We start from the raw sequence: 14,569 nt of genomic DNA on the forward strand, positions 1-14,569 counted from the left end.
CCCCGAAACCTTTGTGCCCCCCGGCCCGGGGGGCTCAGCCCAGCCCTGCTCAGGTCCCCCGAGGGGGTGAGACCCCTGCCCCGCCCAGGGGCACCCCGGAGGGGGAGAAGGCGCAGAGGAAGGAGCCCCAGGGCGGGCGGCGCGCAGGGACCCCTGCCCAGCCCGCTGCCGCCAGCCCCTGCCCGGGCACCATCCAGGGCGAGGAAGACCCTGGCTGACCTTCGGCCACTCTGCGGGGCTGCAGCGGTGCGAGGGCGACCCAGCCCCGGGGTGCCACGGGGGTTTATTTCATTGCTCTCTTACAGCAGGCTCTGCTCTGGCAGAGGGGTCCCAGGGCCCCCCCAGCACCCGGGCAGGACCCCCCCGCCCAGCTCAGCCCCGGGGGTGCAGCCCCGCCGAGGGGGAGCTGGGGCCAGCCCTGCCCTGGCGCTCTGGCCCTCCCCAGGGCCCGGACTGGGACGGTGGCCCCGCGTCGGTGGGAGGGATGCAGCCAGGCCCCCGCGCAGCTCTGGGGGTCCGGGGTGGCCAGAAGCCCCGGGCCCCCCGGTCGTGCTGCGGTGATGGCTGGGGAGGGGGTCCGCGGGGTCCCGCTCAGACAGCGCTCTCCTGGTAGCTGTCGTCCTCCAGGAACGGTGTCAGCCTCCTCCCGGGGCTGAGCATCACTGGGACCACATCCTGCCCGGGGGCCACATCCTGCCCGGGGGCCGCATCCTGCCCGGGGGCCGCGGACCCCCCGGGGTCCTCGTCGCTCTGTTCCCTGGCAAAGTGCACAAAGACCTGTGGGGAGGGCAGGGTGAGGGGCAGCACCGGCAGGACCCCGGCCCCCGCGCCCTCGCGCCCCGCATCCCCTGTTACCTGGTCGAGGGTGGTCTGGGACACAGAGTAGTCCTCGATGTGGCAGGGGCCGCGGTGGGCCGCCAGGACGCTGAAGACGCTGGCCAGGGAGCCGGCGCGGGAGGGCAGCTGGTACTGCAGCAGCCCCCCGTGCCGCTCCTTGAGCACGATGCCGGGGAAGCGGTGCTGCATCAGGCTCTCCACCGGCGCCGGCCCAGGGCCGCCCACCCGCACCACCACCGTGTACCCGTCCCCAAACCTGTGCGGGAGAGGGGGGCATCGCTGCAGGGACCGGCCGCGTCCCCGTCCCCGCAGGGTGGCTGCCCCTCGGCTGCCGGAGCCCTCCCCGAGCCCCGAGTCCCGTTACCGGTTCTTGAGGTGCTGGACGCTGCCCAGGCAGCGGAACCGGCCGTTGACCATGATGGCCATCCTCGTGCACAGCGCCTCGCACTCCTCCATGCTGCCGGGGGGGAGGCGTGAGGCCCCGCGGGGGCAGAGGGGTGCTCGGCTCTGGGGGTGCCGCAGACCCCAGGACGAGGTGGGGGCTCACCTGTGGGACGTGAGCACCACGGACCTGCCCTCCCGGATGACGCTGAGGATGCAGTCCCACAGGAACCGCCGGGCTTGCGGGTCCATCCCCGTCGTGGGCTCATCCTGCAACGGCCCCGGCGGCGCTGTCAGCCCGGGCAGGGGCCAGGCGCTGCCACGGGACCCCGCTGCCCCCGCTCACCAGGAAGACGACGGGCGGGGAGCCGAGGAGGGCTATGGCCGTGGAGAGCTTGCGCTTGTTGCCCCCGCTGTACTTGCCCGCCGGCCGGTCCGCGTGTGGCCCCAGCCCCAGCTTGGCGATGCCCCACTGAGCCACCTGAGAGAGACACGGCGGGGATGAGGATGGGGGTCCCCGGGGATGGGGGGGCCGGGGCGCGGGCCCTACCCTGGAGGTCTCCTCCTCTGGGACACCGCGCAGGCGGCTGTAAAACTCCAGGTGCTCCCGCCCCGTCAGCAGGTCCGTGATGGCATCGAACTGGGGGCAGTAGCCCATGTGCTGGTGGACGGACTGCAGGTCGGTGAGCACGCTGCGGGGATGGGGACACGGCTGAGCACGCGGTGGGGATGGGGACAAGCTCCAGGGACAGGGACGAGGCTGAGCACACCGTGGGAATAGGGATGAGCACGCTGCAAGGACGAGGAGGAGGACAAAACTGAGCGCAAGCACGCTGCAGGGACGAGGGCAAGGAGGAGCACGGGGGGGGACAGGGACGACAGCAGGCTGTCGGGGACAAGGAGAGGGGAGCAGCGGGCCGGCCGCGGGGTCCCTCCGTCTCCCCCACCTGTGCCCTTTCAGCCAGGCCTCCCCCAGCGTCACCTCTGTGTCCCCCGTCAGCATCTTGAAGGTGGAGGTCTTCCCCGCGCCGTTCACCCCCAGGAGGCCGAAGCACTGCGGGGCGCAGACCAGGGTTATGGCAGCCCCGGCCCTGCCCGCGGTGCCATCTGTCCGTCTGTCCAGCACTCACCTCCCCGGGGGGAATGGCCACGCAGAGCCGGTCCACCGCCGGAGCCTTCCTGCGCCGGTACACCTGCGCGGCAGAGCCGAGGCGGTGCTGGGTGCTCCCCACCCGTCACCCGCCAGCGGGAGCGGGGGTACGGGAGAGGCTGGGGCCCCGCAGCGAGGGCCGGGGCAGGGGCCGGCCCCACGGCACGCACCTTGGTCAGGTCCTTCAGCAGCAGGAGGTGGCCGTGCGGAGGGGTGCTGCCCACCCTCGCCCGCTCCCTGGCCACGTCCCGGTCCTCCTCCCCCAGCGAGGGCAGCTGCAGAGCCCGCGGCCTGGGGGCAACAGCGGTGGGGCACTTCCAGGGCTGCCTGCCCCACGGCCGCCCCACAGCCGCCCCACGGCCGCCCCACGGCCGGTTCTCACCCGAGCCGCAGGAAGAAGCGGTATTGCAGCAGGAGGGTGAAGAGGAAGAAGATGATGCCCTCAATGGCCATGGCGAACATGTTCTTCCCTGCCAGATCCCAGGAGAGGGGGGACACGAAGTGCTTGTCCCCTGCGAGCGGTGAGAGGGGCTGTAGGAGGGGGGGACGCCGGGGAGGGCCCCCGCGCTGGCCGGGCTTTGGGGAGGGGGAGCAGCCCCGACACCCCCGGACTCACCAAACCTCTCAAAGGCATCAGCCATCGCCTGGTTCTTCACCATGTCGATGAGGCCTCGGCCCAGGCAGAAGTGGGGGAAGATGAGGAAAACTTTCTTCAGGATGCGGTTGATGTTGTTGAGGTTCTGCCGGGGCAGCGAGGAGAGGGATGGGGGGGCTGGCACTGGCCCCACAGGGACGGGACGGGGGTCCAGGGCAGCCCGGGGGCTCACTTGGTCCACGAAGAGCTCCAGCACGAAGGTGGCCACGCTGCCGTTGATGCCGATGAAGAGGTTGATGCACGTCAGGGCCACGTAGGCGGTGCTGGGGATGCTGAAGAGGAAGGAGGCTGGGTACATCAGGGGGGTGATGGACCAGCTGGAGGGGCAGAGAGGCAGGGGCTGGCCGAGGTGCGCCTCCCGTCCCGGGGGGCACGGCAGGGCAAGCCGGCACCTGACCCCATCACCACAACCCCCCGAGCCAGGGCTGCCCCCAGCCCCGCTCAGAGCCCCCTGTGCCCCCCCTTCCCCGGGGTCCAGCCCCGGCGGGCTGAGCCCCCGCTGGGATCCGCTGGCCCTTCACCCGTAGAGCAGCAGCAGCAGGACCAGGGAGGGCAGGTTGGCGGAGGACACGTAGGACTTCTGCTGGAAGCAGAGGAAGATGAGGATGACCAGCAGCGCAGGGACCAGGTAGTTGCACTGCAGACATGAAGAAGTGGGGGTCACAAATGGGACCTGTCTCCCCGGGAGCTGTACCCCATCCCTGTCCCCATCCCTGTCCCCGTCCCTGTCCCGCACCATGTCCCAGGCAAAGTTGCCCAGCCAGTAGGTGACCGGCTTCATCCCGCTGACGAACTGCAAGTGCTTGGCCTTGCTGACCCGCTCCTCGATGAGGAAGAGCACGAAGCTGGCCGGGACGAAGGACATGGCGAAGATCACGCAGATGGAGACCAGCACGTCCACCGAGGTGGCCATCCTGCCGTGGAGGAAAGGGCTCAGCCGGGGACGGGGGGGCCTGGGGGAGCCCCCGTCCCTGGCACTCACAGGGCGGCCTCCGAGAGCTGCTCCTTGGTGAGGTTGAGGGGGTGGTTGGTGGCCGTGATGCCGTAGAGCGTGGGGTCGGTCCCGGCAGGCAGCCGGGAACGCAGCAGCCCGTTGCTGGCCACGTTGAGGAAGGAGACCATGGCGTGCCAGCCCTTGTTGTTGAACCAGACCTACAGCCCAGGGGAGCCCGGCAGGTCAGAGCGCCCCTGCCACCCCGGCACCCACCCCGGCACCGCCGCTGGCTGCGCCCGCAGCACCCTGCTCCCCTCCGGGCTCCTGCTCCCCTCCAGCCTCGGCTGGGCTTGGTCCCTCTCAAGCTGCTCCAGCCCTGGATGGGGACCCGGGTGCTCTGCTCCCTGCTGCCGCCCAGCTCTCGCCCCTGGGGGACCCCCCGCCCCGGGGCCGGGCGCACCTTGATGTTCCTGCGAGCGTCCAAGCCCTCGATGAAGTGGCTGAGGTTGCCCAGGAGCCGATCCGAGGGGCTGCCCTGGGTGAGGGAACACAGGGTGAGGAGCGGGCTCGGGCCGGCACCGGGATGCCGGAGCCGAGCCGGGGGGTCAGAGGCCCGGCCGTACCGGGGTGACATTGAACAGTGCCCGGAGCTCCAGCACCGCCTTGTCCACCTCTGCCGCCGACGGCAGGGCCTGGGAGCTGCCAGCACCCAGAGAAAAGCCACCGTACCTGTGGGGGAGAGACGGGCACTTCCAAACCTGCCATCCCATGGAAACCCTCCCAGCCCCTCCACCCTGGTCTGGGCACCCACCCGCCCAGATGCCATGGTGAGGGGCACGCAGTGACCGGCTGAGGTTGCCCAGATGAGGACGCTGCCTGCAGATTGCTCAGGCTCTGCCCAGCTCCGCAGGGGAGCTCCTGCCCCTCCACCCCATCTGTGCGAGACCCCAGCCGCTCCCTGGGCTCACCTCTGCTCGTTCACCCACTTCTTGTTCCTCAGCCTGAAAGAAATGGGGTGGGGGGAGAAATACCCCCGAGGAGATGTTAGGGCAGTGCCTGCCCGCCCAGCCACAAGCCCCCCGGCGCTTCCCCCTTACCCTACGGTGTCCTTGCTGCCTGCAGCCCTGGCTGGGTTTGGTCCCCAGCGTCCCTCCCTGCTTCCAGCTCAGCGGCAGCTTGTGCCAAAGCCCTGCCCGTCTTCCCCGCGGTGTCCCCGGCCCCACCACTCACCCCTGACGGATGATCTGGGGGTAGGTCTTCACCAGGTAGTCGGAGATGTTCCTGCCCGTCAGGTTCTGCAGGATGTCGCCCGTGCCCCTTTGCACCTGGGGGACAGACAGACAGGCTGGATGGACACACAGCCCCGCTGGCCTCCCCAGAGCATCACCTGCACCCGCAGCCAGCAGCTCCAGTGTCCCAGGGCCGGGCTGGCCCCGCTGCAGGCTGGGGGTTACCTGGGGCGGCGGGGGCCCCCCGGCCCCCTCGGGACAGTCGGGCAGCATCCTGTGAGCCCCCGGCCCGCTGCACTGGCAGGGGGGCGACGGCTCGGCCCGTGTCCAGTTCCCCTGCCGCAGTGCTTCCAGCAGGGCCGGGGGGGCCGGCGGGGCTGAGAAGCCGTCGGGGTGGGAAGCTGGGGGGCACGGCTCCATCCTGGGCACCCGGGAGAGAGACCCCCGTTACCAGCCTGGTGTGAGCCAGAGGCATCGGGACCTGCCCCTGCCTGCGGCTGCCATCACCCCCTGCCACAGGGATGGCGGGGGCTCCCGCGGCACGGCACCGGCTGGCAGGGCTGCTCCTGGGGGAGAGGCAGGCGCCGAGGCGGGGGCCGAGCCCAAGCTGCCCCCTCCCAGCCCCGGCCCCGTGGGGCGCAGGCACTCACGCCTCCCCAGCATCCTTCATGCACTTAGTGCCGAAGCCCGGCTCGGCCAGGAGCGCGCCCAGGAGCCGAGCTGTGTCGGGGTCCTCCGGGGCGTCGTTGCTGCCAGGAGATGTGGGAGTGAGCCGGCGGCCACAGGGGATGTGGGACACAGGGATGAGGGACACAGGGGGACACAGGGATGGGGGCACACCTGAAGAAGGTGAACTGCTGCCCGTACATCCAGGGCTGGAGGCGCAGCGGCGGGTACTTCCCGAAGGGCGGCACGATGAGGCTGAAGAGCAGCGCAACGCAGACAAAGACAGCAGGCAGGACAATCTGCCGGGGGCCGGGGGTCAGGGCTGGCTCCACACCCTCCTGCCCCATCCCCTCCCCACCCTCCGCACCACGGCCCCATCCCCGGGCCGTACCTGCGCGAAGAAGCCCCGGGTGCTGCGTCGGGCGTGGAGCATCCTCTTGATGAAGAGGGCGCGGAGCTGCTGGCGGGTGAGCGCCCAGCCCCGCACCCTGTGGCAGGCCTGCCCGGCCGCCCCGCGCAGCAGGTCCGTCTCCCGGGGCTCCTCCGCTGCAAGGGCAGAGACGGGTCTGGCCCCAGCCCCGGCCGAGCCGGTGGCGAGGGGCAGGCACTCGTGCCGGGTGGCGTGCGGGGGGACGGTGCGCTGGCAGAGGCATCCCCCACCCCAGCGGGGATGGGGCGCTGATTGCAGGGACGCGACGGGAGCCCCCCAGCCCCCCAAGTCCCCAGCTCCTACCTCGCCGGGCTCCTTGGGCTCAGTGCAAAGGAGAAGAAAGAGGGGTTATAGCCACGCCGGTGCCTGCCCGGCCGGGGTTAGCACCGACCCAGGGCAGAGCCGGCTCCCCAGGCTATCGCAGCCCCTCCAGACTCCCGCAGCTGCCCCCACACCAGCTCTGTCTCCAGGAGAAGGGGCTTGGATACATCCCCTGGGATTTCATGTCCCATCCCAACCCCTGTGCAGAGCCGGACTCCCCCAAACCCGCCACCATCCCTGCTCCTCGCCCTGCCCGACGCCCTGGGGAACACCCCGAGGCCGGGCCGGAGTGATGCTGCACGAGTGTCCCAGAGCCTCCCCCTGCCCAGAAGGACGTGTGCCCAAAGGGATGCCTGCTTGGGTGGGCATGTGCCTGGAAGGACACGGACCCCGGCCCCGGCCCCAGCCCAGGGGGTGAAGGCAGGGGGCACCCAGCGGCAGGGGCTGGGCAGCTCGGGGGTCCCAGGTCTCAGCTTTACCCAGCTCCCCGTCGGCTGCTTCCGCGTCCGCGCCCTGGCCGGGGGCTGCTCCTCTCCTGGTGCCTGACAAAACGGGGGTGAGAGCGGCAGGGTGGGACACATGCCACGGCCTGACACCTCCCTGCACCCATGGGTGCTCCCAGCGGGGACCCCAGCCCTGGGAAGGGTGAGGGCCACATGGGGTGCTGGGGACACCCGCACCCCTCTGCTCTGGGCTGCTAAGCATCTCCCCCCAGCTCAGCTCCAGCCAGCACCGAGGGATTTTACCTGCCGTGTCAGCGTCCACCCCCATGTCCTGGGCCACCTTCAGAAAGATCTGAGGGCAGGAGGGGGCTGGCATTAAACACAGCCACCAGCACCCACCGCCCGGCAAGGCAAATCCCCCAGCTTGCAGGCAGCCCCCGGCAGAGCTCCAGGGAGGGCGGGCACCCCCGGAGCCGCGGCTCCTCCGAGTACCTCTTCCAGGGTGGTGTCGGATATGCCGTAGCTGGAGATGCCCAGTTCCCCCAGGCGGGCGTCCAGCTCACGGAAGAGCTCCCCAAAGGCCCCGTCCTTGGCCCCGCTGTAGGGCAGGACGAAAAGCACCTCGTGGCCGATGTCCTCCACCAGCCGGGAGCCGGGGACCAGCTTCTGGATCAGCACCGACAGCTGGGCCACATCTGGGGGGACAGGGAAGGCTGGAAACCTGGGGCAGGAGCTGGTGGCCAGCACAGGAGCTGGCCAAAGCTGGCGTGTGCCCTGCACCCCGGTCTGGGGGTTTGCGGGGGCAGGAGGGCAGGGAGCCCCTTCTGCCCCACCAGTGCAGGGGAGCCAAGAGCTGAATGCACCCACAGGCCCCCCACCAGCCGATGGGGGACACGGGGAGAGCACCCGGGGGGTGACGCCGTGCTGAGGGCGCAGGGAGGGACGGGACCCTCACCCATGGCGCTGGCCTCGCTGCCCCGCTCGCTGCCCAGGCCCGTGTCGCTGCTGTGCTCCGAGTCACTGCCGTCCTGCGGGAAAGGGCGCCGGAGCCTGGCACCCTGCGGCAGGATCCGGCCCCAAGCCCGGGGCTCGGTGTTCCCCCGATACCCAGGACGGAGGCACCAGCCACCCTTTTGGCTGATGCTCAGCGCGGCTCAGGGACCCACCTTTTTGGTGGTGCCGGGGACAGCGCCGGTGCTGCCGCCCGTCCCAACCTGCTCCCGCTTCACCAGGGTGAGGTGGTAGCCAGTGCCCAGCCGGGCCTTGAGGAAGAGCGGGGACCCGCAGCAGCAGAGCCGGCCCTGCGAGATGATGGCAGTGCGGTCCCCCAGCAGCTCCGCCTCGTCCATGTAGTGGGTGGACAGGATGATGGTGCGGCCTGGGGGCAGGCAGCGGGCTGGACCCCCTCTGTGGGCATCTCCCCACCGGCACGTCCCCCTGCTCGCCCCACAGACTCTGCTGCCAGTTCTCCACGGCTGGGGGGCTCGGATGCAGAGAGGGGAAAGCGGGGTCCCCCCAGCCCTGACCTTTGCGGTACTTGAGCAGCAGCTCCCAGATGCTGCGGCGGGAGTAGGGATCAACGCCGGCCGTGGGCTCGTCCAGGATGACCACCCGGGAGCCGCCCACGAAGGCGATGGCCACCGAGAGCTTCCGCTGCATCCCACCTGCGGGGCAGCAGGGAGAGCGTTGGGGGGGGCTGGGGCCACGGATCCCCGCTTGGGCGCTGGTCCTGTCCCCCACACGCACCCGAGAGGTTCCTGGTCTGCTCCCGGCGCTTGTGGGGCAGCCCCGTGTCCTGGATCAGCTGCTCCATCTCCGCTTTCACCTGCTCCTCTGACAGCCCCTTCAGCCGCCCGTAGAACCAGACGTGCTCCTCCACCGTCAGGCTGGGGCAGGCAGGGGTGAGGTGGGCAGCCCTGCCTGCGCCAGCCCCCAGCGCTGCTCCCCCCGCCTGCCCTGCCCCTGCCTACATGTCGAAGAGCACGTTGTGCTGGGGACACATCCCCATGGTTTTGCGGATGCTGTCGATGTCAGAGCGGATGTCCCAGCCCAGGATATAGGCAGTGCCGGAGGTGGGGGGCAGGAGGCCGGTCAGGATGGACCTGGATGGGGGAGCGGCAGGGAAAGGGGGTCACGGAGCACAGGACCAGTGGGGCTCGGGGCCCAGGTGCCCTGTTCTACATGGGGCACTCAGAGCCCGGTCTCGTGGGGACCCAGGTCGGGACAGCGCCAGGGCAGAGCCAGGCTCAGCTCCTGTCCCCGGCCGTGGCCACGCAGCCCCCCTGGGCAGACCCCAGCCCCGCCAGCTCACATGGTGGTGGTCTTGCCGGCCCCGTTGTGGCCCAGGAAGGAGGTGATCTGCCCCTCGTAGAAGTCCAGGCTCAGCCCGTTGATGGCCACGCGGCTGCTGTCGCGGTAAATCTTCACCAGGTTGCGGATGGAGACGCCGGGCTGGAGCTGGGCAGGCGGCTCCTCCACCAGCACTGGAAGCCACCGGAGGGTCACGTCCCCGGCAGGACCCCTCGCCACAGACAGCAGGACCCCCTGCCATGGGGCAGGACCCCCGCTGCGGGGCAAAGCCCGGGCAGGAGGTCTCAAGCCCAGCTCTGGGGTGGGCAGGGGCAGGGGCTCACCTTGGGGTGCAGTGAGGGGGCTGGTGGGGTACGGGGGGTGCCCGGCCAAGGACGGCTCTCCAAGCCAGTAGCTCTTCAGGAAGGGGAAATTCCAAGGCTTGGGGATCCCGTACTGACCTGCAGCAGACGGGGGCTGAGCGGGGCCGGGGCAGGGGCGGCTGCCAGGGGCCGGGGGCGCCGCGCTCACCTGGGAAGACGCCCTCGAGGTACCAGGTGGCCAGGCCGTAGAGGCCGGCATCCAGCAGCAGCAGCCCCATGGCCGTGGCAAAGTTGTAGGGGTCTCCTGGCACAGGGCTGGTGCCCAGGTTGTGCCACTGGATGCCCACCCCCTGCTCCTCGTAGAGGGAGAAGTACTCGCAGCCGAAGCCGAAGGCCACTGGTGACAGCAGGCTCTGGTGGCGGCAAGAACGGCGGCGTGGGCAGAAAGACCGGCCCGGGGGGGTTCAGCCCCAAAGCCCCCGCCCGGGGCACGCGACGGGCATCAGGGAGGGGGCAGCCACGGCCGCTCACCACGAGGACGCGGAGCGGGAAGGTGACGTGGTCGCGCCAGGCAACGCACAGCACGTAGGGCAGGTAGAGGGAGAAGTAGATGATCCCGCCGCAAGCCGAGGCCAGGTTGGCGCGGGGGAAGAAGGTGCTGATGAGGAAGCACTGGCTGATGGTGGCCACCGAGAAGGTGCCGAGGAAGAGGAAGATGACAGCCGGGTCGCTGTAGGGCAGGATGTTTCCCAGCTGCGGATTGAGGCAGGTTGGAGCCTGCAGAGACCCCGCACTGGCTCCCAGCCCTGACGCTCCCCATGTAACCCGCGCTGTCCCCCGTGCCCTGCAACCTGCCTTGAGGATGAGGACGAGGAGGGCACAGCTGAGGAGGAAGGGGATGAAGCTGCTGAGGAACCAGCTGAGCCAGAGGATCCCGCTGCTCAGCCCCATGGTCTTCATGGTCTCCTTGAGACGCGTCTCCTTCTCATGCACTACCCCCTTGATGATCATGGCCACCGAGTAGATCCAGGCCAGCGTCATGAAGAGGGGCAGCGAGCGGTTCAGGACCCGCAGGAACCTGGGGGAGATGGCACCAGCCCTTCCACCTCCAGCCTGACGCCCCGGGCCACCGCCGGGCAGGGGACGGCCGGGCCACGGACCAGCCCCACGCCGCCTCCCCAGGGCAGAGATGCTGCAGGATGCTCAGCCCCGTCCCCCGCAGCAGCGGGTCACTCGAGGGTCCCGGGGGGCCAGGGCCGCCCCCGATGCCCACTCACACGTCGTCCACGTAGCAGGGGTAGGGCATTTGCTGGACGTAGACCCCCGTCCGCGGGGCAGCCCCGGTCTGCACCCGCACCACTGCCTGCTCCACCAGGTCCTGCACGTAGACGAACCCCCCCCAGACGTAGCGCAGGTCGCTGAAGGGGTCGGCCGCGGGTCCCGGGTCCCAAAACCTGGGGGCAGAGCATGGTGCTGGGAGGGGGACCCCCCCCAATACCATGGGCACAGGTTGCTCGGGTGGTTGGGGAGACCGAAGGGGCAGGCGTCCCCCGACCTGTCCTTGATCTTGTTGGTCCTTGTGACATCGTCGATGTCCATGCGGATCTTGTAGCGGACGTGGGGGGGCAGCGCGGGGGCCGTGGCGTTGGTGGGGGGCTCAAAGACCACAGCTGCCCAGAACTGCTGCTCCTCCAGCAGCTCCAGGGCCCGGGCCACCAACTGCTCCTCGGTGGCCACCGCCTCGATCTTGTCCAGGCAGACACACTGCAGGCAGGGCAGGCAGGGCTCAGCGGGGCTCGGGGAGCCAGCCCGCCCAGGCAGCTGCAGCGACACGCACCTCCATGAACTGCGACAGCGTGCTCAGGACCACGTCGACATCAGCGTACACCCGGTGCCAGGTGAGCCCCGGCCCTGCCGCCGGCCCCGCCAGGAACTCAGCCAGCGCCGGCAGCTTCCAGGAGGTGCCATTGAGGAACCCGTCCAGGAGCTGGGCCGTCCCCGGGGCCAGCAGCACGTCCTGCAAAGCACCAGGGTACCGCGGAGCAATGCATCCCACCCCGCTCCTGGCCAGGAGCCCCGGCTGCACCCCACCGCACCCCGATCCCGCATCCCACCGCAGCCCGGTCCCTGATGGGGAGAGGGTCTGGGGGTCGCGCACCCGGAGGACCTGCATCTCCAGGCTGCCGTTGAGGAAGGCGTAGATGCGGGGTCCCAGCTCCCGCCAGGCGCCCCCCGCCTCCCCCAGCACTGCCAGCTCCCGGAAGGTCCGGTTCACCTGCGTGGGGCAGGGGGTGAGGCAGGGCCGGGGTGGGACTCGTGGGACCCCCCGCCCCTCCGGAGCCCCCCACTCACTTCAGCCATGATGCTGTCGGGGCCGGGGCCGGGCGGCGCGTACAGGATCTTACCCACGAAGAGGGGCTTGATCCCCCGCCAGAAGATCTGCGAAAGGGGGCTGGACTCCAGGCTGCGGAGCAGCTCTCGGCAGAAGGGACCTGGGTGGGGACAGAGCCGAGCCCTCGCCACTGGCCCCCCGCCACTGGCCCCTGCCGCCTCCCGGCCAGCCCCGGGGGGCCGTGCCCAGCAAGCCCCCGGCCAAGCCCCCCGCAGCCCAGCCCGCTCACTGCTGGCGCTGCCCGCATCCGTGGCTCTCCGCTCCGAGCTGTTGCGGTCCAGGAAGGCTTTGACGTCGTTGTCCTCGTACCAGTTGAGGGAGGGGACCCTGAGCCCCCCACCCTCGGGGTGCCCACAGGCGACACGCGACAGGGCCGCGAAGGCGCCCGAGCCGGAGGTGCTGGTGTTGGGGGCCGTCAGCGCCCCGAGCTCCCGCCGCAGCTCAGCAAGGCTGGTCATGGAGGAGACCTGGGGAGAGCGGGATGGGGAGCAGAGCGGGGCTGCGGGGGACCGGCATGCCCAGGGACACCAGGGGGAGTGGGGCACCGCTGGGGTGCATGGCAGTGGGTGGGGGGCACTTGTGTGGGGAGCGGGGTGCTACCTCCTCCATCAGGGATGCTGCATCCCGCAGGAAGGTGCCCAAGGCTTCCACGGTGCCAGTGATGCTGCCCACCTCCGAGCTCAGCTGTTCCTGCAAGGGGAGCATGGGAAGGGGGTCACAGCCCCTCCGGGATGGCCAGGGGTCTCTGCCGCAGCGCCTTCCAGCACCCAGTGCGTCCCAGCGCCCGGCCGGGCTGGGGGCTCACCGCCAGGAGCCAGGGGAGGTCAAGCTGGGAGAGGAAGGAGCCCTCCATGGCGCGGAGCTGGGGGCCGGGCAGGGTGCAGAGCCCTTGCTGCAGGCGCTGGGTGGAGGCAGCGTCGCCCCCCGCCAAGAAGCCCCCCAGCTCCGAGGCATTGCAGACCACGGCCTTCAGCGGGAGGCGGGTGCCCGCCAGGGAGAACTGGCGGGAGAGGGAGGGTCGCGCCGCAGCCCCCAGCACCGCGGGCACCGGGAGCGGGCGCTGCGCCGACACTCACGATGCGGGGGCTGAGCTGAGCCCCCATCAGCTCGTCCACCAGCGCGGGGGGAAGAGACGTGTTGGTCCGGAGGAACCGCGAGAAGGTCTCGTCCTCTCTCAGGTAGTCCCTCACTGGCAGGGCTGGGGGGCGCAGGGGTCAGCCGGGGGGGTCTCGCTCCCCCAGTGCCCCCCGTTCCCGGTGCTCACCCCTCTGCTGAGCCCCGCTCCCCCGGAGCCGGCGCAAGGCAGGCAGGAGCCGGGCGAAGCTGCGCAGGAGCTGCTGCCTGTCGACGCGGAGCAGGACCTGCCGGGCTTCGGCCAGCAAGCGGGAGAGGCTGCGGGTGCGCGGGGCGGGCGGTGAGACCCCAGCCCCACTGCCCGGTCAGGCCCCGCAGCCCCTCGCCCCCCGCCGCTCACATGGAGCCGTCGAAGTTGCCCACCACGCCGGGGGCCTCTCCCGCCGTCGGGTGCCGAAAGCAGGGGTTGTTGATGTTGCAGACGATGCCCTGGAGCCAGGGCAGGGTCCCGGCCGAGGGCAGGGCCTTGTTGGGGAAGTGGCCTGCGGGAGAGGGGGGGACGGGTCCGGGGGGGGCAGCACGGGACCCCTGGTGCCACGCACACACCCGAGTGGGATACAGCAGCGAGCCCCTGGCTCACGTCCACCTCCCGGGTTTGTCCCCCCCAGTGCCACCCCAGGGCCCTCCGGGGCTCCCACGCAAGGGGGTCTCTGGCAGACACGGGGGTCTGCCCGCCCCGGGGCACAGGACACTCACACTCATGCTGCTTGAAGGGCGGGTGGGATTGCCGCACCGAGATCAAGATGAAGAAGAGGAAGAGGGGCCACAGGAGCTCGATGGCCAGCTGGATCTGGGGAGAGACCCATGGTTGGGGGGGTCCCTGTCTCCATCGGTGCCCAGGGCTCTGCCTGCCCCTGTGCCAGGCTCTGGGTGCCCTCCTGCCCCGGGTACCCGCTCACCCGCTGCCGCCGGCGGTAGGTGAAGTTTTTCCAGAGCAGCAGCCCCAGCTGGGTGCCCACGGCCATGGCAGGGGGGCGGGGGGCACCTGCCCTGCGCCCCACTCGGCTCCGGCTGCGGGCGAGAGCGGGGGGTCAGCACCAAGCTGGGGGCGACGGTCGGGGCTCTCGCTTCCCTCTGGCTCGGGGCTCATCGCACACCGGGCAAAGTGCCGGGCACACGGCTGAGCTCGGGGGGCTGGCAGGAGCCGGCCCAGCATTCCTGCAGCAAAGCTCCTTTCCAGAGCAAAGCCCTCAAATCTCATTCCTTTCTAAACAAAAAGCAGCAAAATAGGGCACAAGCTCTGCAAGTCCCTGCAGGTCAGCGCTGCGTTAGGAGCGATGAACACGATTCACACGCCATGCCGAGCACGGGGAGCAGCCGGGCACCCCAGCAGCCCCGGCTCCGAGCCCCGGAGAGCTGGGCAGCCCGAGGGAGGCCTGGGACCT

At 70.6% G+C, this 14,569-nt stretch overlaps 1 protein-coding gene across 1 annotated transcript; it reads right to left on the bottom strand.

Annotated features, from left to right (window-relative positions):
- Nucleotides 1-591: 591 nt before the first annotated feature.
- ABCA7 (ATP binding cassette subfamily A member 7) lies at nt 592-14,149 on the bottom strand (the record flags this gene model as incomplete). Its single annotated transcript, XM_082331115.1, has 50 exons — nt 592-777; nt 856-1,093; nt 1,202-1,294; nt 1,385-1,488; nt 1,565-1,699; nt 1,769-1,910; nt 2,166-2,272; nt 2,349-2,411; nt 2,539-2,659; nt 2,751-2,880; nt 2,985-3,108; nt 3,196-3,340; nt 3,545-3,660; nt 3,760-3,937; nt 4,006-4,175; nt 4,418-4,492; nt 4,581-4,686; nt 4,926-4,958; nt 5,188-5,282; nt 5,412-5,607; nt 5,837-5,935; nt 6,027-6,151; nt 6,244-6,398; nt 6,586-6,603; nt 7,083-7,145; nt 7,350-7,398; nt 7,539-7,741; nt 8,002-8,074; nt 8,213-8,424; nt 8,573-8,710; nt 8,793-8,932; nt 9,017-9,148; nt 9,358-9,529; nt 9,680-9,796; nt 9,867-10,071; nt 10,190-10,411; nt 10,514-10,736; nt 10,936-11,112; nt 11,214-11,422; nt 11,496-11,675; nt 11,817-11,933; nt 12,011-12,150; nt 12,280-12,517; nt 12,651-12,740; nt 12,856-13,050; nt 13,127-13,248; nt 13,315-13,442; nt 13,525-13,666; nt 13,881-13,974; nt 14,084-14,149. 50 exons carry the CDS (start codon nt 14,147-14,149, stop codon nt 592-594), a joined length of 6,801 nt encoding a protein of 2,266 aa, XP_082187241.1.
- Nucleotides 14,150-14,569: the final 420 nt, after the last annotated feature.

The sequence above is a fragment of the Platalea leucorodia genome, assembly GCF_965183815.1.
Source record: "Platalea leucorodia genome assembly, chromosome: 21".
NCBI classification, from domain to species: Eukaryota; Metazoa; Chordata; class Aves; order Pelecaniformes; family Threskiornithidae; genus Platalea; species Platalea leucorodia.